This window comes from Rana temporaria, chromosome 2 (assembly GCF_905171775.1).
Source record: "Rana temporaria chromosome 2, aRanTem1.1, whole genome shotgun sequence".
In the NCBI taxonomy this organism is placed as follows: Eukaryota; Metazoa; Chordata; class Amphibia; order Anura; family Ranidae; genus Rana; species Rana temporaria.
The window spans coordinates 115,723,947-115,750,388 of NC_053490.1; the positions used below are offsets into that span (position 1 = coordinate 115,723,947).

General features: G+C 44.7%; 1 protein-coding gene across 1 annotated transcript in view; it reads left to right on the top strand.

Annotated features, from left to right (window-relative positions):
* The window catches only part of DIP2B (disco interacting protein 2 homolog B), a 323,774-nt gene that overhangs the window by 234,614 nt on the left and 62,718 nt on the right, over positions 1-26,442 (top strand). Inside the window, exons 11-17 of the mRNA XM_040340806.1 lie at positions 9,985-10,108; positions 14,971-15,080; positions 16,385-16,487; positions 17,212-17,276; positions 17,617-17,710; positions 23,661-23,780; positions 25,985-26,099. Of these exons, the coding sequence (XP_040196740.1) occupies positions 9,985-10,108; positions 14,971-15,080; positions 16,385-16,487; positions 17,212-17,276; positions 17,617-17,710; positions 23,661-23,780; positions 25,985-26,099 (731 nt within the window). The remainder of the gene's footprint in view (positions 1-9,984; positions 10,109-14,970; positions 15,081-16,384; positions 16,488-17,211; positions 17,277-17,616; positions 17,711-23,660; positions 23,781-25,984; positions 26,100-26,442) is intronic.

A 26,442-nucleotide genomic window follows, 5' to 3' on the forward strand; every position in this document is an offset into this window, starting at 1 on the left:
GTATAGTGACAATTCTCTCTGAGAGAAGCCCCTGGGAATCTATTGAGGTTTCTTATATAGAGGGAGTGATGCTCTTACCTGCAAGCCTGCTCAGAGAGGTCCAGGCGGTTGCTGCAGAAAAATAATGCCGCTCTGTGGATCCTGGCCTGGACGGCAGGATCAGCCTCTGACCTCCTCGTGTGGGCCTCCCCCCCCCGCCGGCGGGCGCGCACGCGCGTCCCCGTGATATGGGCGCAATTTCGCGCCGTTTTTCTGAAGGGGAAGGGCGGGCCCGTAGGTAAAAGGAAGGGGCGGCCCTTCCAAAAAAGTTCCCAGCTCAGTGATGTGTTGGAACTGAGAGAGGAAGGACCAGAGCGGCAGAGTGGGGCGCCGAGGACACACAGTGGCCAAAGAAGAGTATTACAGTCTTCAAAAAGACTGTCTTTCACCCTAAAGATAGGGTTTCTTTTTCTTTTCAGCAGTTTTTATTGGCAAATACTACTAAAGGGGGACAGAATGTTTTTTCTTTCTTTGGTTTAAAAAAAAAAAAAAAAAAGAAACAAACCAAGATTAATAAGGAAAGGCATTTTTTTCCCCAGAAAGGGTTTTTGGGCAACAACTATTTATTTTCCCAAACACCATTAAGTAGCGGGCGTACCTCGGTATTGTACCATGGCATCTGGTTCGGAGGGTACAAAAGGTGGGGATTCCCCCAGAGGGTCCGGGGTCTCGGACAAAGTCTTACCGCTACTTTCCCCAGAAGGAGCCTTGGTGAGACCATCGGGATCTGGGGCTGGAGCTGGCACGGGTCAGTCCAACCCTAGGGTGGTCACGGACGAGGTACTGTCCACCTCTCTAAAGGAGATGGAAAAAAGAATGGAAAAAATGATAGCCAAGGCTATGCGGGGCAGAAAACGGAATAGATCTCCGTCGCCCGAGCGTGAACCCTCAGATGAGGAGGTCCCTTCCGCAGAGGAATGGGAAGACCTCTTGGACAAGGACCAAGTAGGTTCAGGGATCGAGGATCCGGGTACGGAGGAGTCTGGCGCAGCCTCCCAAGGGGAGAGCTGGTGGGTTCAAGTTTTAACAGACTTGGTCCATAGGACGTTCAACTTGCCAGTACCAGATCTCCAAGTATCAACGGTCTCAGCCTTGGGCTCACTAAGAGCGTCTCAAACCAATGCGGTTTTTCCGATCCATCCTCTACTAGAGGAAGTTATGTTCCAAGATTGGGCCAAGCCAGATAGAATCTTTGTACCACCAAAGAGATTCTCTGCCTTATATCCTATGGAAGAGAAATTTTCCAAGAGATGGGCAGCCCCGGCTGTAGACGCAGCCATCTCATGTGTTAACAAGTCTTTAACATGCCCTGTAGAAAATATACAGGTGTTCAAGGATCCGGTTGATAAACGCTTGGAAACGCTACTTAAAACCTCCTTCACTACTGCAAGGGCAGTAGTACAGCCAGCTGTGGCTGCAATTGGGGTTGCGCAAGCATTATCGGATCAAGCTAAGCAGATGCTTAAACTTATTCCTGCCCAGCAGGCAGAAGAATTTTCGGACGTCCCTAGGGCCATACGCTTTACGGTAGATGCGATTAAGGATTCGATCCAGCAAGCGTCACATCTATCATTATCCCTTATCCATATGAGAAGACTTTTATGGTTAAAGAGCTGGGAGGCAGAGCCCCCATGCAAGAAGCTCCTGGTAGGGTTCCCCTTCCATGGAGGACGACTCTTCGGAGAAGACCTGGACAAATACATCCAGACCATTTCAAGCGGAAAAAGTACTCTTTTGCCCACCAAGAAGAATTTTCGGGGGCCTGCGTTTAAACGACAGTACTCCCCTGGGCAGGGGCCCTCCAATACCAAACAGTATCGACTGCCTCCTGCAAGATCAAATTTTAACAAGTCGCAGGGACAGGCCGGCGCAGGCAAGAAGCAGTGGTTTCGCAAGCCAGCAAAGCCAGCCCCCAAGCCGGCCTTATGAAGGGGCGCCCCCACCCTCGAAGGTGGGGGGAAGACTGCGTCTCTTTACAGAGGTTTGGGAGGCCAGCATTCCCGACAAATGGGTACGGTCCTCCGTGGCTACAGGCTACAAACTAGACTTCCTAAAGTTTCCTCCTCCTCATTTTCAGGAGTCAAGAGTACCAAACGATCCGAAGAAGGGAGCCGCATTAATAGCGGCATTAAATCATCTACTCTCTCAGGAGGTAATAGTAGAGGTACCAGTCCAAGAACAGGGGCTAGGTTTCTACTCCAACCTATTCATTATCCCAAAGCCCAACGGCGATGTCAGGCCAATTTTGGACTTAAAAATGGTAAATGCATACCTAAAGGTCCGCTCATTTCGGATGGAATCCGTGCGGTCAGCAGTTGCCGCACTTCAGAAGGACGATTTTATGGCATCCATAGACATAAAGGATGCTTACCTTCATGTTCCAGTTTACCAGCCACATCAAAGATTTCTACGCTTCTCGGTGGCTCTACGTCATTTCCAATTCATGGCGCTTCCCTTCGGGTTGGCTACGCCCCCCCGGGTGTTCACGAAGGTCCTAGCTCCAATCCTAGCCAATCTAAGGATTCAAGGGGTCACGATCCTAGCATACCTGGACGACCTCCTAGTCATAGATCACTCGTCTCCTGGCTTGGAACGAGCAGTGGCCCTCACAGTCCAGTACCTCGAGAGGTTCGGCTGGGTCCTAAATCGAGAAAAATCAGCATTCCAGCCCACAAGGCAGTTGGAATATCTCGGCATGAGATTAGACACAGAACAACAGAGGGTGTTTCTGCCTCTGATAAAAGTCAAAGCCATCAAGGAATTAATTCTACTGGTTCTAAGCAAGAAGGAACCAACTGTTCGCCTATGTATGCGGTTACTAGGCAAGATGGTGGCCACATTCGAGGCGGTACCGTACGCCCAGAGCCACACTCGCATCCTGCAGGCAGCCATCCTGTCAGCCTGGAGCAGGAGGCCACAGGCCTTAGATATCCCTTTGCCGCTCTCATCAAGAGTCCGACAAAGTCTATGTTGGTGGTTAGACCCTCAGAATCTAGTGAAGGGGAAGTCTTTCAGCCCAGTGGCTTGGAAGATAGTAACCACAGACGCCAGCCTAATAGGCTGGGGAGCAATTTTGGATGGTTGCACTCGCCAAGGCACTTGGGCAAAGCCAGAGAAGCAGTTGCCCATCAACATCCTGGAGCTCAGAGCTCCTCGACTAGCCCTCAGGGCTTGGACGTCCAAGTTGCAGGGGTTCCCGGTGAGAATTCAATCGGACAATGCCACGGCAGTGGCATACATAAATCACCAAAGGGGAACCAAGAGTCAAGCCGCTCAGAGAGAGGTGAGCTTGATTCTCCTATGGGCAGAAGCTCATGTGCCCTGCATATCGGCAATATTTATTCCAGGAGTGGACAACCTTCAGGCGGACTTTTTAAGTCGCCAGACTCTGTTGCCGGGGGAATGGTCTCTACATCCACAGGTCTTTCAGACACTCTGCCAGAGATGGGGAGTGCGGACGTGGACGTCATGGCATCAAGACTCAACAAGAAGCTAGACAGGTTCATATCCCGCTCAAGGGATCCGATGGCCTTTGGAACCGATGCGCTGGTTTGCCCTTGGCATCAGTTCAAACTACTTTATGTATTTCCCCCGCTCCAGTTACTACCCCGCCTGGGTGGAGCACATACCAGTCATCCTGGTAGCTCCAGTATGGCCCAGAAGGGCATGGTATTCACTAATCCTAAAGATGGTAGTGGGAGACCCTTGGACTCTTCCTCTACGGCCAGACCTGCTATCGCAAGGTCCGATCCTCCACCCTGCCTTACGGCATCTAAATTTGACGGCCTGGAAGCTGAATCCCTGATTCTCAGGGGTAGAGGTCTGTCTCAGAAAGTAATCTCTACCCTAATCAGAGCCAGGAAACCGGTCTCTAGGGTGATTTATTACAGGGTCTGGAAGGCCTATGTAGGCTGGTGTGAGTCCAAGCGATGGCTTTCTCGCAAGTTTACCATCGATAGAGTATTAAGTTTTCTCCAGCTAGGAGTGGATAAAGGACTGGCATTAAGCACAATCAAAGGACAGATTTCAGCTTTGTCAGTGTGGTTTCAGCGGCCGCTGGCCACCCACTCGCTAGTTAAGACCTTCCTTCAAGGGGTCTTACGTATTAATCCTCCAGTTAAATCCCCGCTTTGTCCGTGGGATCTAAATCTTGTTCTGTCAAGTTTACAGAAACAACCTTTTGAGCCGTTGGCTGAAATTCCTTTGGTTTTACTGACAAGGAAGTTAGTATTTTTGGTCGCCATAGTTTCCGCCAGAAGAGTATCGGAACTGGCAGCCTTATCCTGTAAGGAACCATATCTTATTTTGCATAAGGACAGGGTCGTTCTCCGCCCTCATCCTTCCTTCCTACCAAAGGTTATATCCAGTTTTCATCTAAACCAGGATTTGGTATTACCATCCTTCTTCCCTAAACCTACTTCCAGAAAGGAAGGGTTGCTGCATACCTTGGATATTGTCAGGGCCATGAAGGCCTATCTTAAAGCTACAGAGAAGATCCGGAAAACAGAGGTGTTGTTCATTTTACCGGATGGGCCCAAGAAGGGGCAGGCAGCTGCAAAATCCACCATCTCGAGGTGGATTAAACAGTTAATCACTCAGGCCTACGGCTTGAAAGGGTTGCCTCCTCCGTTATCATTAAAGGCTCATTCTACTAGGGCCATGGGCGCCTCCTGGGCAGCACACCACCAGATCTCTATGGCTCAAGTTTGCAAGGCGGCAACCTGGTCTTCTGTCCACACGTTTACAAAATTCTACCAGTTGGACGTAAGAAGGAATACGGATACAGCCTTTGGGCAGGCAGTGCTGCAGGCTGCAGTTTGAGACCCTCGGATTCCGGGGGGCTCCCTTTTGAGTTAAATTTAAAAATTTATTTTTTCTCAACTAAGTTGGATTTATTATGATTTGAGTATATCTCTAAATTAAATCCTTTTGTCTTAGGAAGATGTTCTCCCTCCCCTCATTGTAAGCATTGCTTTGGGACATCCCATATAGTAATGAATATGCCGCTCTGTGTCCCGTGATGTACGATAAAGAAAAAGAGATTTTTAATACAGCTTACCTGTAAAATCTTTTTCTTGGAGTACATCACGGGACACAGAGCTCCCACCCCTCTTTTGGGGACCATTTTGGGAGGCATACTGCTGCTACAAAACTGAGGTACTCCTCCTATGGGAGGGGGTTATATAGGGAGGGGCACTTCCTGTTTTTGAGATTGCCAGTGTCCATCACCTGAAGGTACTCCATATAACCCATATAGTAATGAATATGCCGCTCTGTGTCCCGTGATGTACTCCAAGAAAAAGATTTTACAGGTAAGCTGTATTAAAAATCTCTTTTTTAGGCAGACCCGATCAGACCATCCATTGCTCTCTGTGGAGCAGCGGTTGTCCGTTTCCACCTGCCAACATCCTATCCTCTAAAAGTAGATGGATGGGGGATCCATTCCCCATTCCTCTATCGGATAACAGACCGATGTAAGCGCACAGGCAGTCCGTTTAAATCTGCTCGCCAGTAGAGTAAAGGCGGCTGTGTCTGCTCTGTGTAAGTGGAGCAGACATGGACCTGTCATCTGCCTGCTCAGCGGTGATCAGCAGACAGATCCCCCGTTCTGCAGGTTGACCTGCTGTTGGAGTCCACCCATGTGTAAGAGCCCTAAGAAAGTCAAAGAGCTGGGCGCAAATTTGTTGGTCGATAACGGCTGCATCCAATCAGATGCAGTCACCTTTGGGTACTCTGTGTTTTTCATGATACAGTAGTCCCAGTGGGAGATTCTGCCATAAGCACTATATAGCATGGGGGGGGAGGGGGTAGTCTGTAAAATTATTTTCTTTCAGACCACATGTTTAACAAAAAAAAAATCTAGTTTTTAAATCTAGCTTTAATTTAAAGGCCAACAAGCCTGACCCAGCCTTACATTGCTTTGTTGAGACATACTGTGGGCTCACAATCTTGAGGCCATGAAGTGGCTTTAGTGGAGCATGTGCAGTGTCCAGTAGGTGCTTGGTATCGGCTGCTGTTGGGGATGAAATTGCCTACAGTTGGCTGAACATAGATGAGATGGTCCTGCACTACTTATTGGGAAATGGCTGATACATGATGAAAAGTGGACCTGAATATTGGGTGGGAGAGAGATCTTGATAGTCTAAGGCCAGTTTTGGATTTGCTTCAGCTTAAATAAGAGCAGTGTGAACAGCAAGCTTTTATGAAACTTTTAGAAAGGTTTTGAAAAGTTTTGGCAAGCTTTGAGTAGCTTTCTTTAGGCCTTTAAAACACCATCAGCTCCTGTTTGGAAATGTTATACACCGATCTTAATGGGAGTGCTGGTTGTCACATTTTACCAACTAAAGCCCAGCAAACAAACGCCACGTAACTGCCCTGAGCCCCCCTCCCCCCCACACGGGAGGTGGACAGGTAGGCAGCGATCGCCACAAGCACCCAACCCCTTCCCCCCATGGAAGGTGTAAGGGAAGGCGGTGATCGCCGCAAGCATCCCCCCACCCCGGCGTTGGATTACGAGAACACCGACACTACCCCCCCCCCCCCCCCCAACAGCACGAGACTGGCCTTAATTTAGGATTCAGGGGAAAGTAAGAGCCATGCTGTTGCTTCTCCCCCCGGCTGAGACACAATTTGCCTATTAACTAATATTAATTTGTTATTGTCACACAACTGGGAGGGCGCAGTGCTCTATGCCCCAAGCCCACCTATTTTTTTTTAAGCCAATTACAGCCTCAGGCTCTAATCGTGCTTAAAAAAAATTGAAATCCATGCGTCCGGCGCCCTGCATTAGATTAGGGGCCAGGTGCATGGATTAGGTGGTGGCGCCCCTGCACCCAGTATGGACGGGCCGCCACTGTCTCTGACCTAAGTGTGCTGCCATCCAGGGTCAATGTTGGCAAAGTGTTAAAATTGTTTGGCGTGCATGGGTCTCCATAAACTGTGCTTTAACTGAAAACTCAAGTTTCCATCATCTGTTAGTCATTAACAGTCTAGTCATTAACATCCAGTCGCTTTTTTTAAATTGTCTAAAATGACAACTGTGCTACTAAGCGCTAGTAATTAAAATCAGCAGTACAGTGGAAAATGACAGTTTGAGGCTTATTGCTTATACTGGAGGAATAAAGCGATTTGAAGCACAGCTTATTGTAGAAAGATGATTAAATTATCTGTTGCTGGAAATGTTTTTTTCAATTGTCAATCACCCTTTTTTTCAATCTGAAAAGAACATATGCCTTTCACAAACGTGCTGATGGTATTGGCTCAGGCAGTTGAGAGTAATGGCACTAAACGATTACTTTGAAGGTGTATAGCACACCTTAAACTAAATGTGTCAAATAGCTGTCAGGCATCTAGAAGAAAAGACACTTCATAGCAGTTACATAAATGTTTCATATATTACTATATTTTTCTAACATATGGAAAGTTTAATTGTCATTTGATTAGCTCTCACACTACTTTGTGACAAGTCAATGCACCCATCAGCACACAGAGCACATTCACTAGTGTTTATTTAATTGTCAGATTTGCACAAAACTGTCACCTCCCATCACTTTATTTTATTAAAGGATATGTCCAGCCACAACCTTTTTTTTAGAGTGGAAAAAATTACAACCCCTATTGTGTTTTTTGCTGCTATCCTGGACTTTGTTAAAGAGCTTTTCCCTCATCTAATGTCACATTGACAATCGGTTACCAGACAGGAAGTGAGGGAAAATAAGTAACCAGGACACAGACCGCAATCAAATGCTCTCAGGGGTTCTTGTCTTCTCCTACTTTACAAAAAAATGAAAATGTATCTTATGGATCCCCAGATAACGGTAAAACCCAACACAGGCTGTAATCTTTTCCCCTAATTTTTTTTGCTGGACTTAAAGCGGGGGTTCACCCTAAAAACAATTTTCTAACATTACATTGACATGACTCTCGACAATGACAGTATGCCGTTTTTTTTTTGTTTTTTTTTTTTGCTGTACATACCTTGTACAGCAATTTTATTTCCTGGCTTCCGGGTAGTGAATCCCACGGGAGTGGGCGTTCCTATCCAGCAGGTGATTGACGTGATGACAAAAACTACCTCCCCCAGTCACATAAGGAGCGTCACGAGTTGCCGAAAGAAGCCGAACGGCGAGTCGGCGCTATACGGCGCCTGCGCACCGCTGGTCGGCTTCTTTCGGCAAATCGTGACGCGCTGTATGCGCCGGTGGGAGGCATGTCAATCAATTAGCATGTGAATATGAATGCCCAGTCCCGCAGGATTACATACCCGGAAGCCGCGGTGAAAATATAGATAAAACGGTATGTACGGCAAGACAATAAAAAAGGTCAGCATAATGTCATTCTCACAACTCGACTCAATGTAATGTTAGAATTATTTTTTAGGGTGAACCCCCGCTTTAAGCTTAAAAGTTTTTATGGCAGTGCACCCTTCTATAAAATGCTCCTATCCCCTCTGTATTATAACAATAAGTTTCCCTGTGTCCGTGTTATATCATTAATATTCTTATCTGTACTTATCAGATCAGCAAAGCATCTTCCTGTGATCAGTTTCCTCCTCTCTCCTGTCCTCTGCTTAGCTGACAGTTCAACTGGGCGGGTCCGAGCACTACCGTTGATGTCAGCCGGGAGGAGAGAGAGCGAGCGGAGGAGTTGCATGATTGCAGGAAGATGCTGTGTTATCAGTACAGATAAGCATATGTATGATATAACACAGACACAGAATAGCTTCTTGTTCTAATACAGAGGGGATGGGTGCTTTTAATGTTAAGTATGAGAGCAGGGGGGTGGGTGCTGACGCGAGCAGACACCCAGAGAGAGGCGGGAGGAGAGGACACAGGATTCAGAGTTCAGAGCAGGGCTGCATATGCCGGAGGCACATACTGACCCCGGTGTCAGAGCTCAGCAGCCCTGATAGATCGCAGTCAGCGTACAGAGGGAGGGTAGAAACTGTTAGGATCAGACAGGTATTACAGGTGATTCAGGGGGCCAAATGACACAGCACAAGCACTGTGTCATACAACATGCTTTAAGGGAACAGGATCACCCCCCCCCCCCCTAAACTAAAAAAGAAAATGTTCAGTGGTGTTGTACAGAGTAGCCTCAAACCTCCTCTTCTGGGACCACTATAGGAAGCTGCTTATATGGTGGCACATGTGCTGGCTCACCCCCAAGCTGAGCTGTGCTCAGCGCTGCACCCCGCTCCCTCTTTACTAGATTTGACTGATGGTGGCAGGAGCCAATGCTGCTCTCAGCCAAGCCTGTGAGATAGTGGAGGGAGGAGAGAAGACCTGTAGACGAGCACAACACTGGATCAATACAGGACTCGGGTAAGTATTTAGGGGGGAGAAACGAGCACTGAAAGTGTTTTTTTTTTTTTTTTTTTTTTACCTTAATGCATAGAATGCATTAGGTTAAGGTTGGGTTCACATTGAGGAATGGAGCTGCTCCGGAGATATGTGAACTGGCTCCATAGAGAGACAATCACAATCTCCTGCTAGGAAACCAGCATCCAATTCGCAATACCCAGCCTAAAAAAAAAACTTTATTGCCTAATATTTTTCAAATTATATGTGTTTATTCTATGACTTGTCTCATCTTGGTCTGCTAAAGATGTTTAATTGGCACTTGGTCTAGTGAGTCATTCATGTTCTTCAGAATGTCAATTTTGATTTGCAATTTTAACTTTTTCATGTACCGCTCTTGGTGGTTGGTGATCGCTTTCATTATTCTTATTTTATTTTTTACAAACTTACTTTGTCTGTTTTGAGAGCTGACTTTTTAGTTGTTTGTTCACAATTTTTTATTATTTTTCCCCTACATATCCAGCTCATAGAACTTTATAAAACGAAATTACAGGCAGACTAAAAACCCATTAAATCAATCCTATTAACACTGGCACAGTGTGTTTTTAGTATAACAGTTTGATCCTACGTTCTTCTTCATAAACAGGATGCTGGTGGACATCAGATTGGGTTCCTGCTGGGAAGCTGTGGTGTGAAGCTTGCTCTTACCACTGAGGTTTGCTTAAAAGGACTGCCAAAAACACAGAATGGAGAAATTGTGCAATTCAAGGGTACGCCACTACATATTTCTGCTTCTGATTTATTCATATAAATATCATTTAGAACCTATTGCATTTTAAAATAAGTCTACAATAATCCAACTGTTTCAGAAGAGGAAAACCAAATTATTTGTCAAGTCAAAAAGTGAGCGAAAGACCATTTTAGGACCATAACAACTGCATGTTTTTGTTAGCTTCAGTTAGAGGGGCAAGGAAGATGCTTGTTCTTTTTAGTGTGAGCACAACATAGAAAAAGCATAGAAATCAAAATGTTACTGACAGACTGCTCAGAGTAGACTCTCCTACTATGATTGAAGAAAAGTGTAGCTGTTGCCCACATCAATCACTATCTCAATGCAAATGCGAAAGAAATTAAACCTGATTTGGTTGCTCTAGACAACAGTCCTAGTGTATGTTTGTTCCACTTTTAAAAAGCAGACCTTCTATTTGTTCTGGACACATCTTTTTCATGTTCATAGTATAGGTCAGGGAGTCTCCAAACTTTCGAAACAAAGGGCCAGTTTACTGTTCTTCAAACTTTAGTTGGGGGCAGACTGTGGCTATTGGGAGTAGGAAAGGTCCCGACGTCATCTACCCCATCGTTTGTTTCAATGGGAATAATGGTGCACCATCTTTGGTGTCATTGGGATAAATTATGCCCAGTCATGGGTGTCATTGGGAGGAATCGTGCCCCATATTATGTGTCATTGGGAGGGATTGTGCCCTAATGTTGGCATCATTGGGGAGAATTGTGCCCCATTGTTGGTAAATTAAATCGTGCCCCAAGGGCCAGATAAAAACAAGCAAAGGGCCACATCTGGCCCCTGGGCCACAGTTTGGAGACCACTGGTATAGGTGAAAAGTTAAAGGGCACCTCCACTTTTGTGGAAAAATAAAATAAAAATATAGCATATGCAATTGCTACACAAGTCACGTTGTAATGGAATGTTATTAAAAATTACCTTTTCCTTTTCAATCTGCATCGCTGTAAGTTCCTTTTACTTCAATGCATTATGGCAATCTGAAGGTGTTCTGTACACAGTTGGTATACAGAATTGGCTGATTGGCTCACTGATTTTACCAAAAGTCTACACTAAGATACAAGTCAGATTTTAGGCATAATCTGCAGCAAACATTTCATTTTTGGTGAGATACTGTCACTGGTCACAAGAATCAGCTGATTAATAATGACAAAGTCACTCCCATTGAATGTGCACATTGACACAGACAACCTGCTTTTCCTTCAGTGCAATAAAAGGTAGGAATCTGAAACAAAGTAATGCAATGTACATTGATCACCCAGGGGGAATGTTTTTTTTCTTGACAAAAGTGGAGTTACCCTTTAAAGGCTTTATGCAGTCTATATGTTGGAGCTCATTCAAAGTGAATAGTGGTTGCTCTGGGTTACTAAACTATGCAGTACAACGTTGCATTATTTTACTGGATAAGCCTGATTCATTAGAAAATGTATAGCAATGAGTATCTCAATGTTTAGATGTCAGTGCTACAGCTCAGTGTTCAATGTCTCAGTGTTGGAATGCCAGTGGTACAGCTCATGTCACTGCATGAAAAAGTAATCTGGTGAAACAAATTATTTTATGTAGATGTGGCCCATGATTTCAGACCCATAGAAATGAACACAGGAATATTTTATTTTATTTTTTTTTAAATAAAAAAATGTAGAAGCATTAAAAAGACACATGTGTAAAATGCACTGAGCTGCAAGCGGTTTGAATTGCGAGAAAGTGAAGGGGGCACAAAAGGGGTCCGGTAAGTCACTTTTGCGGGGTACACGCTATTAAAGTGGATGTAAACCCACTACCATCAGTTACAAGATATTAACATATTTAATATCTATAATGATATACATGCCTCCTGCATGTATTTTTTTTTTTTTTTTTATTACTCACCCGCTCAGCTGTAAGGAGCCCCACAATATCGCCAAATTGGTGGGCGTTTCTGATTCCCGACGCTTGGTGGGCGGAGTCATGACGTCAGAGGACTCCTCCGCTCACCGCTACACTCCCCTGGCCAGCCAGCGTTGCCAGGACGAGCCTCGTGCCAGGGGAGACTGAAGTGCATGTGCAGGAGTGACAGAGCATACTCTGTGAAGAAGCAGAGCGCGCTCCAGTTACTCCTGCACATGTGCACAAGAAACCGGAGATGAGAGAGGCAGAGCTTTAGCAGAGAGATGTGTGAAACCCAGCTGCAATGGCTCTACTTCACTAGAGGACTCAGGCCCAGGAAGCATCGGAGGCGAGGAAGACATGGGTGGGAATGCAAAACTCTGAGCTAAACATACAGGAGGCTTCTGCAAGCGCACAGGAGGCTTCTGCAAGCGCATAAAAAATTACTGCCACCACAACCGCCCCAGGACCACTGACACCACAACCGCCCCCCCCCTCCCCATACCGACACGGTCCAGAGCCCCAAGACCACTGACACCGTCCACTACCCCACTGACACCGACCACTGCCCTACTGACACCAACCACTGCCCCACTGACACCAAAGCCACCCCCCCCATACCGACACGGCCCAAACCCCCAAGACCACTGCCCTACTGACACCCACCACTGCCCTACTGACACCCACTACTGCCCCACTGACACCAACCACTGCCCCACTGACACCATCCACTACCCTACTGACACCAACCACTGCCCCACTGACACCAACCACTGCCCCACTGACACCGACCACTGCCCCACTGACACCGACCACTGCCCCACTGACACCAACCACTGACACCAACCACTGCCCCGCTGACACCGACCACTGCCCCGCTGACACCGACCACTGCCCCGCTGACACCGACCACTGCCCCGCTGACACCGACCACTGCCCCGCTGACACCGACCACTGCCCCGCTGACACCGACCACTGCCCCGCTGACACCGACCACTGCCCCGCTGACACCGACCACTGCCCCGCTGACACCGACCACTGCCCCGCTGACACCGACCACTGCCCCGCTGACACCGACCACTGCCCCGCTGACACCGACCACTGCCCCGCTGACACCGACCACTGCCTCGCTGACACCGACCACTGCCCCGCTGACACCGACCACTGCCCCGCTGACACCGACCACTGCCCCGCTGACACCGACCACTGCCCCGCTGACACCGACCACTGCCCCGCTGACACCGACCACTGCCCCGCTGACACCGACCACTGCCCCGCTGACACCGACCACTGCCCCGCTGACACCGACCACTGCCTCGCTGACACCGACCACTGCCCCACCGACCACTGACACCGACCACTGACACCGACCACTGCCCTACTGACACCGTCCACTGCACCATCCCCCCACCCCCTTTGCAATACGATTAATGTCCTAACTGTCAGTTCGCAGTGCGATATGCGGGCTACAATGGGGATGTCGTTAACATTGTATGACACTCCCTAGCAGTTCGCATATGGCAGTGTGAACTGCCGTGCAAGTCGGATGCGATGTGGGAACCCGCAGTGGATTTGCATCGTTCCCGAATCGCACCAGTGTGAACCAAGCCTCAAAGCATACAGCCTACAAATGTCATCTGACTGCACCCACCAAGGCTCGGTTCACACTGGTGCGATTCGGGAACCCTGCGAATCCACTGCAGGATCACAACCGACTTGCACGGCAGTTCACACTGCCATATGCGAACTGCTGGGGAGTGTCATACAATGGTAAGGACACCCCATTTCAACTCGCATATCGCACTGCGAACTAACAGTTAGAACATGAATCGGATCGCATGGGTGGGAACACCCATGCGATTCTGGTGTGGTCCAAAAAAGGGTCCTGTGTGTGTTTGGTCCAAATGTGATGCGATTTCAGCCATACAGTTTGTATGGCTGAAATCGCATCGCACAGACATCGCATGTGATCTGAACAGCAGTGCGGTGCAAATCACTTGCAATCTCGCACAGAGCACTAATGTGAACAAGCCCTAAGTTCATTCAGCCTTACTGGGTGTAAGTATGAAAAGTGAGAAATCCTCCCCTCCCCCCCACATAAAACATCCTGGTAATATAGGAATGTTGCATATGTGATCAGGTGACCTCAGACACACACACTGCAATATAACAATAATAAGATGATCACTCAAGCTTCTACTCTGCCCAGCTCTAACTAAATACATCTCCCCTAATCGCTTGTCTATGTATATTCTGATGGCTGTTCACTGCAGTATACATTTCCTCATCACACTGAACTGTGGATCACACCCCATATTATGATGAACATCCAGGCAAAACACAGGAAAGGCAGCCAATCCTGGGAGAGCTGGAGAGGAGAGGGATGTGAATTGTGAACTTTTTACACAGGCGCTGTGCCTCTGTCTCCAAGCTAGTGCACGAGATATGTAAAAAAAACTGTCACTCGAAGCAAGGGGACGGAAAGGACTTTCTCTGCAAGTCTTTTTATTTTCACAATAATTGAACAATAAAAAGAGGATTGCTGAGAGCTGGATTAACTCTGTGTGGCAAGACTGGGCACAGATCATAGGAAATCTCATTCTCTACATTGTGACATCAAAAAAAAAAAAGTTTTGTTTCGTTCAACCCAGTGGGCTTGGTGTGGTGTCTCCTCTGCTGAGCCATTGTATCCTGACAGGGGGACTGCCCCTCGTCAGAATACACTGATCAGTGCTTGCAGCCATATTCGTTTTCCAGCATGCTTGTTCGAGAGTAGGAGCTGTACACATGGGTCGAAAGTCGTCCCGTTCCTACCGAACTGAACCATTTTCAGACGATTTTTGGCTCGTGTGTACCCAGCCCTAGGAACAGTAGGAGAAGACAGATTTAGAGGACCACAAAATCTGTATATACCATTCAAGCAGACCTGAGTAACATTTTTATTATGCCCACATTCTCTCTTGCTAGGATGGCCAAAACTCAAGTGGGTTGTGACCGACTCCAGATACCTGACCAAGGCACCAAAGGATTGGCAACCACATATCACAGCAGCTGGCACAGAACCTGCCTACATTGAGGTAGGAGAGAATCTTATGATGAAAGTATATTCTTAATTTAAAGGATAAGTTCACCTTTCATAAATAAATAAATGCATATTGTTTTGTAGGTAAAATATATGTATCATTTTTTTACATTGCACCTGCAATCAGCAGATTATGGATGCAATTCCATGACCCTGCAGACTGTCAGCTGTCTGCCCGTACCTCCTGTACAGGCAGACAACTACTTACTAGCTCCCTTCCAGTTCATTGAGGACTACAAGCTGTCTGCCGCGGTGGCCGAAAGTACTTATAGTTAATTTATACACCGGAAATGAGTTAAGGATGCGGCTGTGTGGGGGTATCCCAGCTCAGCCACGCTGTTTTCAAATTGTGACAGCAGATGCGAGGAGAAGATTCCCCACCCGCTGTTATAGAGAAGGGGCAGGTGGGTGTATAGCAGCATGTTGCACCCTAAATATGGGTGTGATGTTTAACATGCTCCTTCAAGGTGAGCTTAGCCTTTCCCTTTACTCGCATGCAGCATAACCAACACTGTTAATCAGAGAAAATAGCAGCTAACAATCTTTAGAAATAACATAGTACTTTATATAAAGTGGTAATCCGTAATCCAAAATTTGAAGATGTAATTGAACATTTCAGTGCTTGGATATATTGCCTTTTATCATAGAAACAGTAGATTTGTGATGGGTCTTTTAGGTAAATTGTGGTTGGAAGGAGTTAAACTGGGTATACACAGATCAAATGTCTAATGTACCAACTTAAATTCTTAGTGGTTGGCCGCCTACAGTCCCACATCCTTCAATTGGAGTATGGGTGGAAAATCATTGACCAAACGGTGACTACATCTATTCATGGCAGGCACTGTTTGGTTAATTTGACAGCTAGTGGGGACAGCTGTCAAAACATAATAGCTGCAGCAGGAGATTCATTTATCCATCATATGGATGGAGGAATCTGGTAGTTTCCTCCATCTGGCCTTTATTCCTTCAACTATATGTATATGGCGAACTAAGCCATGCAAGCTTTATGGCAGAGTAACAGTGATAGCCAAGAAATGTAAACACACATGGGTTGATATACTAAAACTGGAGAGTGCAAAATCTGGTGCAGCTCTATATAGAAACCAATCCGCTTCCAGTTTTTTTGTTGAAGTTTAACTGAACACGCTGACATTAGAAGCTGATTGGCTATCATGCAGAGCTGCATCAGCGTTTGCACTCTCCAGTTTTAGTAAATCAACTCCACAGTTTCAAAGTACAAATGAATTCTGTTGATTATTTTTGGTCACTGTGGACTAATTGACAAATACATTTTTTCAGTACAAGACCAGTAAGGAAGGCAGCGTTATGGGGGTCACTGTGTCACGAATAGCAATGCTTTCTCATTGTCAAGCTGTTTCGCAGGCCTGTAACTATACAGAAGGTGAGTGATTGTATGATAATTAAATGACACTTGTGGTTTATCTAAATGCATATCTTTATGTGCTGATTCTGGATATTACTGTCTGATTATAATGAGAAGGTTTTAACTTTTAATTCTATAAAATGATGGGGAGTGAAAAGATGATGTTGTCCATAAGAGATTTGAAATTGTAATTGATCTTCTTCCTTGTTTTGTACATTACTGCATTGGTTTTTAGCTTCATTCCCGTGGGCACACATTTGACGTGTTAATGCACGGAAGTGCTGCTTGTTCTATTTTGTTACGCCTGCAGTGAGCTGCAGCACGTAATTTCGAACTTTCTCATAATAATGAAAGGGCTTTCCACTTTAAATGGATTCTTATGTGATACAAGGCAAGTGTTTCACTGCAGGCAAATGTGCAAGTGTGTGCAGTGATAAAAGTGCCTCTTTTCCACCATTGTTATAAACAGGTATATATTTTATTATGCCGATATTATATTCTCAATACTACATAATATATACCGATAAGACAAGTGTAAAAAGTAATATAGGTTTTCTCTATTTTCAATTGAGGAACGCTGCACCTCTTATTCATAAACCACTGGACTCTAGGCACAATAACTGGATGCCAGTCCCTGGAAGACATAACCCCTAATACAACTAGCCTTATCAGAAATGCCAAAATACAGTATATATACCGATAAGACCACTGCATTAGATAATATATTTATTTTTTCCTTTAGGTGAAACTATGGTGAATGTGCTGGATTTCAAGAGAGATGCTGGCCTATGGCATGGCATGCTAACGGTAAGAGCAGTTAGTAGATGGTGAAATCTATACTTTAGATGTTCAATGACTGACTTGTATGATAAGCAGTGCAAATAGTAGTTATATTATACAAAGTGCAATAATTCAAATTATGCAATGAGACCTGATCACATATAGCTTATGTGATCACAGTAAACTGCAATAGGGTTCCTGGGGGGTACTACACTTTGCACATCACAGTTGCTTCTTTATTTGCTGTAGTCAAGACAGATACTATTATAGAATTATTTTCCCTCCATACCATGACTTTCAATACTACAGAAACTGGTTTGCACTGCTAGAATCAGCTGACTGTATTATCATTTATTTTCTTTTCCAGAATGTAGTAAACAAGATGCACACATTCAGTGTTCCATACTCTGTGATGAAAGCCTGCCCGTTATCTTGGGTGCAGCGTGTCCATGCACATAAAGGTAACATACTAGAGACACAAAGGTGTATGCACATAGGTTACTTCTCAGCTTTAGTATAGGAATAGCATTTATATTATCTAAACAAAACGTTTTATTTTTAAATAGGGAAATGGTTATAACTGTTACATTAACTATTTAAATAGGAAATACTGCGCTAAATCAAAAATGAAAAAAAAAAAAAATATTAAACAAGCAGCAGCTCAAAATGTGAGATATACAAACTGTAAAATTGGACGTAGCTGTGCTTGAAGATAAAAATAAAAAAATGATAAAGTAAAATTCAATTCCATATGCCACAGTGAATGTGTATTAATCTTAAAAATATTTCAACACAGGAATAATTTTGTATTTTATAAGTTCAGTCCATATATCACATGCGGAAGTGTATACTCTTGACACAAACACCACCAAAAACTGTGCACCTCCACCACATGAAGTGTGTGCTTACCAGAACGCATGCTCTCGTAAGCCCACAGCTATTAACCCAGCCAAGGCCTTTATCCAGAAGATGATGGAATGGCAGCTCACAAATACTGGATATGATGAGGCACAAACCGCATAGCAGACAACCAGGGAGACTCGATCGCCAAACCTTCCGACATGCGTTTCGTCACAATCTGACATCGTCTTTCAGTTTATAACTGGTATATACTGTATCCCCATACTGTTCTGATAGCAGCATACTCCCCCATGTGACATTGCACTAATGCCTGGTTCACACTAGCGCGGCTTGCATTTGACTTCTTTAATAGAAGTCAATGCAAGACGTGTTGAAGTCGCACCAAACTAGTGCAGGAACTTTTTTCTAAGTCGGGAGTGACTTGAGTTGCACCGATTTAGAACGGTTCCATTGCCATTAATGGGGTGCGACTTGTCATTTGACTGTAAACTCTCCCATTTTAATTCCCAGCCGAGTCCCTTTCCCAGGGATAAAAAAAAATTGTTTCCGTGAGTGAAATTAAAGGTGAATTATAAGTCCATTTATTCTGTCTATAAATTAAGTCCCAAACTTTGAAAACTTTTTTTGTTAATCCGTGAGTATCTTCATCCAACACTCTATATTTTCGGACTGTAAACTCTCAAGTCACGTGACAAGTCGCGGCAGTGTGAACCGGGGGGTTAAGAGAATTCCACCATTTGAAAAAATAAATAAATGCACACCCAAATATGAGCATTTAATATTTTTGCATTTGAGCTTGCAAAGCATTGCAGCTGGGATCAGTTGGTCTGCAACTGCAATCATTACAACCAGCCACTAGTCTGTACCAAGGTACAGGTTTGCCACTATGGAGCTGAAGGAAGTAATAATGGACTAAATGTGCAGTAACCTCAACACATTTGTGCTCCATTAAGAACTACAGTCCCACTGAAGCAGTTGCACATAGAACACTCTTGATAAGAAACTGTGACAGGCCTTTAGTTCTGTTAACTACACCACATGATTACAAGGTAGGGGGCATGATGGGAGGAACATTTCAACTAATAGAAGATACATCAATGAGTTTCAGGAAAGATGATTGCTCTATTCTGTCATCAACACTGTCGGTGTTGATTGGGTAATCCCTCCAGCTAAGCCTATGTGTTATCCAGGCAGGGGGAGCCATCCCGGCTGGGAGAACACAGTGATTATTGCTAGAGGCTATATCCCCTGGCAATATTCGCATGAAAAATCTGACAGGCTGGTTGTACAATTAGCCTGCCCATATATGGTTGGAATCGGTCCCTACTGAACCGGCTGAGATTAGACCCATCTATGGCCAGCTTTACTTTATCCTTTATTAATTTGTTTTATAAACCTTGCTTCTACATATAGCTTGGGATTACCATTGTGCTTGCCAGCACAATTTCTCACTATTTCTGTAAACACATTGATTGTGTTTGATTAATTGATTCTCCGTGAAAGTCTATGAACAGCATTCTGTCTAGAATTTTCATTGAAAACATCAAAGTCCTGTTGTTGACTTGGGTATAGCAGCAGCTGTTCATTGAGAATGTTGATTGTGTTGTCTGACATACAATAACTAAAGCTACTTGAGCTGTAAACCTGTTTATAAAATACAATTATGAAAAAATAAGTTGTACAGTTCCCTGCTTAATGTATTGTAAAATGGTACTATGGGCAAACAAATGTACACTTATACTGCTGTTTGTCACTTGAGTTTGTACAGCAGGGTTTTTCTTCTACAGGCCTCTTGTAACATGGTTTTATGATCTGTTGATGCTGGCAGCATATTCTTTATTTTTCCACTTTCTTTAATTTTGACAATGCTATTTGTTCTAAAGTCAAATTGTGCAGCAAGATTGTTATGCTGTGGACAAAGTACTCTAATTGTTGTTTGAAAGGGCATTTTAAACTTCATTTTAATTCTAATTTTACTTTGTAAACATTTTTTTTTCTTTTGTAAGACAGGCCTAAGGCTGCATTCACACCTAGGCGTAGGCAATAGTGGCGTTTTTTTCGCGCGTATTCATGCTAATATGCGCGTTTGCATACAGCGTTGTCCGACGTTTTTGTACTTAGACGGGTTTTTTTTAGCCAATAGGAAAAACTATCATCTTTTCATCACTTGTTGCTATGTTGGTAGATTTTTTTAATCTTCTGCATGGGCGACAAGTTCTATTGACAAAACGCCCGTAGCAAACGCTTGTTGTCGCGCAATACGCGCGTATCTGGCGTTTTACATTGATTTCAATGGAAAACCAAAAACGCTCAAATACGCGCATATCGCGCGTATTGCGCGACAAAAAAGGGTCCGGAACTTCTTTTGACTACAGGCGATGCGCGTCAGGCGCATCAGCGTGCAGATGTGAACCATCCCCATTGACTTTCATTGCTTTTCGTCCTTCTGGCGTTTGTTCGCGTCGCGCTACATGCGACAAAACGCGAAGGTGTGAATGGGGTCTAAAACACATGAATAAAACGCAACATTAGTAACCACCCCTGAAAACTCGGTCATGATGATCCGACTTGCGGCACAGCTTGTGTGCTGAGGATCTTAAAGGGAAACCCCTCCCCAAAATGAGAAAAAAAGTGGCGTGGGGTTCCCCCCAAGACGATACCAGACCCTTTGGTCTGGTATGAATTTTAAGGGGAACCCCACGCCAAAATGGTGTGGGGTCCCTTCAAGATCTATACTAGATCCTTCTGAGCATGCAGCCTGGCAGGGGGAGTCCTGCAGCCCCCCCCCCCCACCCCAAAGCACCTTGTCCTCATGTTGATGGGGACAAGTTCCTCCTCCTGACAACCCTGGCCGGTGGTTGTCTGGGTCTACGGGGGGGGGGGGGGCTTATTGGAATCTGGAACCCCCAGATCCCGGCCCACCACCCTATGTGAATGAGTAATGGGGTAAATTGTACCCCTACCAATTCGCCCCCAAAAAAAGAATGAACACACTACACAGGTTTTTAAAGCAATTTATTAAGGTAGCTCCGACATCTCTTCTGTTTTCTTCTCCCTCTGCGATATCTTCATGCTCCGGTTCTGCTCCCTCCTCCAGTTCTCCTCTCTCCCTCTCTGCACTGTCTTTGCCCCTCTTCAGTTCTTCTCCTCTCTGTGCTGTCTTCTGCCTCTTCCGGGTCTTATTCCGATGTTGTCTCGACACGCTCTCGCAGTGTAATGCTAGGGCCTGCCATGTGCTATTACTTATATAGACATGGGGTGGAGCCAACCGGTGATGTCTTCCGGCCTGTCCCCTTGTGACGTCACCGCTCCATTAAAGCACCCACCCCCATGTTGAGGGCATGTGGCCTTGTATGGTCCAGGATGGGGGGTGGGGGTTGCTTTCCTGGCCTGCCGGGCTGCATGCTTGGATAAGGGTCTAATATGGATCATGGATGGGACTCCACGCCACTTTTTTTTTCATTTTGGCGAGGGGTTCCCCTTCAAGATCCTCAGCACACAAGCCACGCCACAAGCTGGATCTTCATGATTTGACTTCTGGTGCAACTTCTATTCAAATCAATGGGCTCCCATAGGGAACCATTGATTTTTGTATAGAGGCAGAGAAACACTGCTAAATGCAAAAAGCTACTAAAAGCACGTTTTTTTTACAGCCGCTTTTTCTTGGTGTTAGTGGCTTTGCAGCTCGTTTTTTCCAACGCCCCCTGTGCATGAGGCCTAATTGCCACTTTTACTAGACAGCTTGGACTGCATGCAAACAAGTAAAATATAAATAAAGGCATGTGAAATTGAAAAATTAGTTAATATGCTGAATACAACCATTATAATTATTAACCCCATTAAGTTGTAAAGGTCCATTAAAAGGGAACTTTACTTCTTACAATTGTTTTATCTTGTCTGCTGAGTATTGTATATAAAAAAAAATCATTCTCACCCATCCATCATATCCAGCTGTAATTTATCGCTACATTGCTGCACGCCGTGTCCTGTGCTACTATCTTTTTACAACATCACAGGGGTGACTTGCTCTTCCTACCGCTCCTTGATAATGCGCCGTGTGTCAAATACTTAACGGATCTTACAGGATTTCTGATGCACGCATAGTGTGGCATTTAGTGCCAGAAGCCTCCTTGCATGATGTCATTATCGGCTGTTGGGGCTGGTCATACTTGCCTAGGCCAGAAAGGAGGACGACACAGCATTCTTTTCTAAAAAAAAGTTTGCAAGTGTATAGGAGGAGAGGAGGAGTCAGATTAAATAAAATCGAAAGGAAGACTTAAAGCGGAACTATACTCACCTTTCAGTGGTGCCGTTTCCTGCAGTTCCCCTTGGTCCCTGTCATCTTTGGCCGAATTGGCTTCCTGGTACTGATCTTCGGTCATTTTCATTGGCCCAGCTGAGATTGTCACTCTCGCGCATGTTTGGAAGTTTATTAATCTTGGCATTGCCGAAATTTGTACACTGAGCTGCGTGTAATACAGGGCAATCCATTTTAATGCAGAGACATATAGTATGTTTCTTCTGCATTAAAATCCTGCCTGTTTGCATTTTTTTTTTTTAAAGTACATAAAGTTCCACTTTAAGTATCGTTTGTCTGTTTTGCTTATCCAGTTGCTGTTTACATTGTGTCACTGACTTTTAGAGAATTTATATTCTTTTTGTACCAAGTGACAGTTTATTGTAACTGGCTGTATGTCATGCTGCGTCAGTAGTGGCCATTAAATGAAAGGAAACTTTTATGGCTAAATACACACAGGCACTTTTCAGTCTCTGAAATTCTTCTCATCAGCTAGAAATCCCTTGTTTATACTGTTGTGCAAGATTGTTGGGCGGCTGTTGACAGAGAAGTCTCTGGAGAGTTATTTTGCACAGGCTTACGAGAAAAAAAAAACGACTCAACAGGGCAGTTCAATCTGTTTAAATCGATAGAGGAGATCAATCATTCAAATTTTCATCTATGCAATTTAAGTGTGACATTGTACAACTGAGATCTACCACTGAGCCAGGTGAGAAAAAATCCCATATATGCTAGGTCCCATAAATCAATGTAATGGAAACCAAGATTCCCCATGGGACATCTTCATCCCACAACCACATTACTAAAAATCACGCTGTGGCTGTCATTGTCTTGTCCCGTTATCAGGGCATCAGAACGTGGGCACTCGCGACAGCCAGGCAGTGTAACAGGATGGTTCTGATGTAGTTTTTTTTTTTGTAGCGAGAAAGCAATAATACATGTGGATTATATTTCAGATGTTTTAAATCATTTTCATGGACAAAGCATTCATTAAATATTAGATTAGCGCTTTACTATTTTGAAGAGGAAGCAGCTAGCTCTAATAGAGTTCTCCCGTTTCTTTATCACCAGTGATTTCATTTTAGTTCATGAGTGTCAGACTCAATGACTGCTTAATTGATGTGTTTCTGATATGCTGGCATTTTATGGTTTTCATTTTGCAAAAAGAAAGCCTTGAAGGAAACGCATATTGCTTATGAAGACAGCCCACTGATAAAGCCATGAATAAGTCTTTGTCATTTCTTGTATTCCAGCCAGGGTTGCTGTAGTGAAATGTCGGGACCTGCACTGGGCAATGATCGCACATCGAGAACAGAAGGATATCAGTTTGGCCTCACTCCGCATGCTCATTGTGACAGATGGTGCTAATCCGTGTATGTGTCATGACATTTATGTGCTATGATAATGATAAGAGTGCATTCTTGAAGGACAACAGCAGCATTCTGCCATGCCTAATAAGTCTTAGGGATTTTGCTTGCAATAGCTGCTTCAAAACTGCTGACCTTTCTTTAGTCAGTAATTCATTATTGGAACTAGAACATTTTATGGAAAGAAATCTCACACTGATAGCATTTCCCAGCTTTCAGCTCCGATCGTGTGATAATACAAAGCACTCTTTTTAGTAAATCGTAGCTCCCAACTGTCCCTGATTTTGAGGGACTGTCCCTGATTTGGAGCAATGTCCCTCTGTCCCTCATTCCTCATCATTTGTTCCTCATTTTGCTCTGATCCATATAGATGTATATAAAATGCCCTTTTTATCTATCAAAAAGTGTTTCCCAGTGCTTAACATTTCATCCAAATTCTAAATTGCTGCATTTGTAAATTCCACAAGCCAATATAAAAGGAATAGTAGTGGTAAAAAAAAAGCACTTGTGGGTTTAAACAATCTTGTTTTTTTGTACAATTCTTCTTAAACCACTTAAGACCTGGACCAAAATGCAGCTAAAGGACCCGGCCAGGTTTTGCGATTCGGCACTGCGTCGCTTTAACAGACAATTGCGCAGTCGTGCGACGTGGCTCCCAAACAAAATTGGCGTCCTTTTTTTCCCACAAATAGAGCTTTCTTTTGGTGGTATTTGATCACCTCTGCGGTTTTTATTTTTTGCGCTATAAACAAAAATAGAGCGCCAATTTTGAAAAAAATGCAATATTTTTTACTTTTTTGTTATAATAAATATCCCCCAAAAATATATATATAAAAAAAAATTTCCTCAGTTTAGGCCGATACGTATTCTTCTACCTATTTTTGGTAAATCGCGTGCCCGCCGTGACGGAGCTTCGGACCGGGTCGCGTGCCCGCGACCCCACAGCTGGGCTTAAAGGGCAACGTACATATACATTGATGTGCCCAGCCGTGCCGTTCTGCCGACGTAAATCGGCATGAAGGGGTCCTTAAGTGGTTAAGGGGGCGTGGCAAGGGGTGTGTCCGATGCCTGCATGCTTTGGCTGATAGATGTCCCTCATTCCCATCTCAAAAAGTTGGGAGGTATGAGTAAATGGCTGTGCATAAACTTGGGCACTCATGTCAGCTAAGCATGCATGTTTATTACTCAGCAGGGAATGCTAGCCATACACACTTGTTTTCTCTCATCCATGCAAAACACAGTGAATGGAGGAATCTAGAGGGCTGGGCAGTGTATTCAGACAGTCAAAGCACCTGCAGCTGTCTGAATACCTGAACCGAAACTACACCTGATTGGATGCAGTCACTGTTTTCCGCCTGGCTGCTTTAATTTTGAAGTCACCATTTGTTGAGTAAGGGGGTTTTGACAGGGTCACCCACAGCTCAAAATTTCAGCCATGTATGGCCAACCCAACTCCTAGGTGTCAACGTCATTTTAACCAACTTTATAATTATTTGCCAATTAAAAAAGCAATAATCTCATAACTATGGGCTACCTGGAAGTAAACTTCTGGCCGTTCCGGGCACAGATATATGCTGGTATCACCATTGCCTGCATGCAGGCTTTGTTTTCATGCAAAGAGCACCCCACTAACCTTAATATCTAGGGTGCAGTGTTAGGGCTAGTTTGCATTTGGTGTCAGATGTTATCAGAGCTTACCAAATGCCCCATGCACATGTTTTTGCTGCAAACCTTTTTTTGGTAAAGCACTCCTACATCACCCCCAAGAAAGTTACTCTTCATCTTTGAACAGCGCACTCTTTACAAGACACTAAGTTAGTCTGTTTCGGTTTGGTGTCCTAAGAATAGAACATAGGACACTCTTTTGGTATGTAACAGGTTCTGTTATGTTTTTATCCGTTTTAATGATCTCCAGTAGGGATGAGCAAACGGCGTGTTCGCACACTCCATGTGCAGAGCCCGCCAGGAAGTCGGCACGGCGCTGCGCTAATCACAGGTAGTGAGACATTTCCCAATCTCTCCAACCGAGCATCGGGACAATGTCTCCCTGCCTGTGATCAGCGCAGTGCCGACTTCCTGGCGGGCTCTGCACATGGAGTGTGCGAACACGCCGGAGCTCATCCCTAATCTCCAGTTTGGACTTCATCCGAAATTGATAGGTCATTCTTGCAGCTAAATTATCTAGTATTCATATGTGGATTTTCTTACAGGGTCTGTCTCATCTTGTGATGCTTTCTTGAGTCTCTTTCAAAACTACGGGTTGAAACCTGAAGCAATTTGCCCATGTGCCACGTCCCCAGAAGCCATGACAGTAGCCATTCGAAGGTGAGGTTGCAATTGGCTAGCTCGGCTTTCACAGGAAACAGTATTGCCTGAAGTGATTCTAATGTTTCTAAAATGCCAAAACATCCTTTAACATTTACTTTGCTGAAATACATTAGTAGTTACATGTTAGATCCCTCAAATTTGTTTTGCAAACTTAGGCTGTAATTGGAATTGAGTTGAATGTCTACAGTATACTACATTGACATTGTCATATATGAACCTGTGGACTGGGCAGCACAGTGATTAAAAAGGAAGTAAAGTCCAGTTTTTGTTTAGTTTCTGACCTGTAAAGTAAAGGCATCATGTGCTAGTATGCATCGCATACTAGCAGATTATGTTAAAC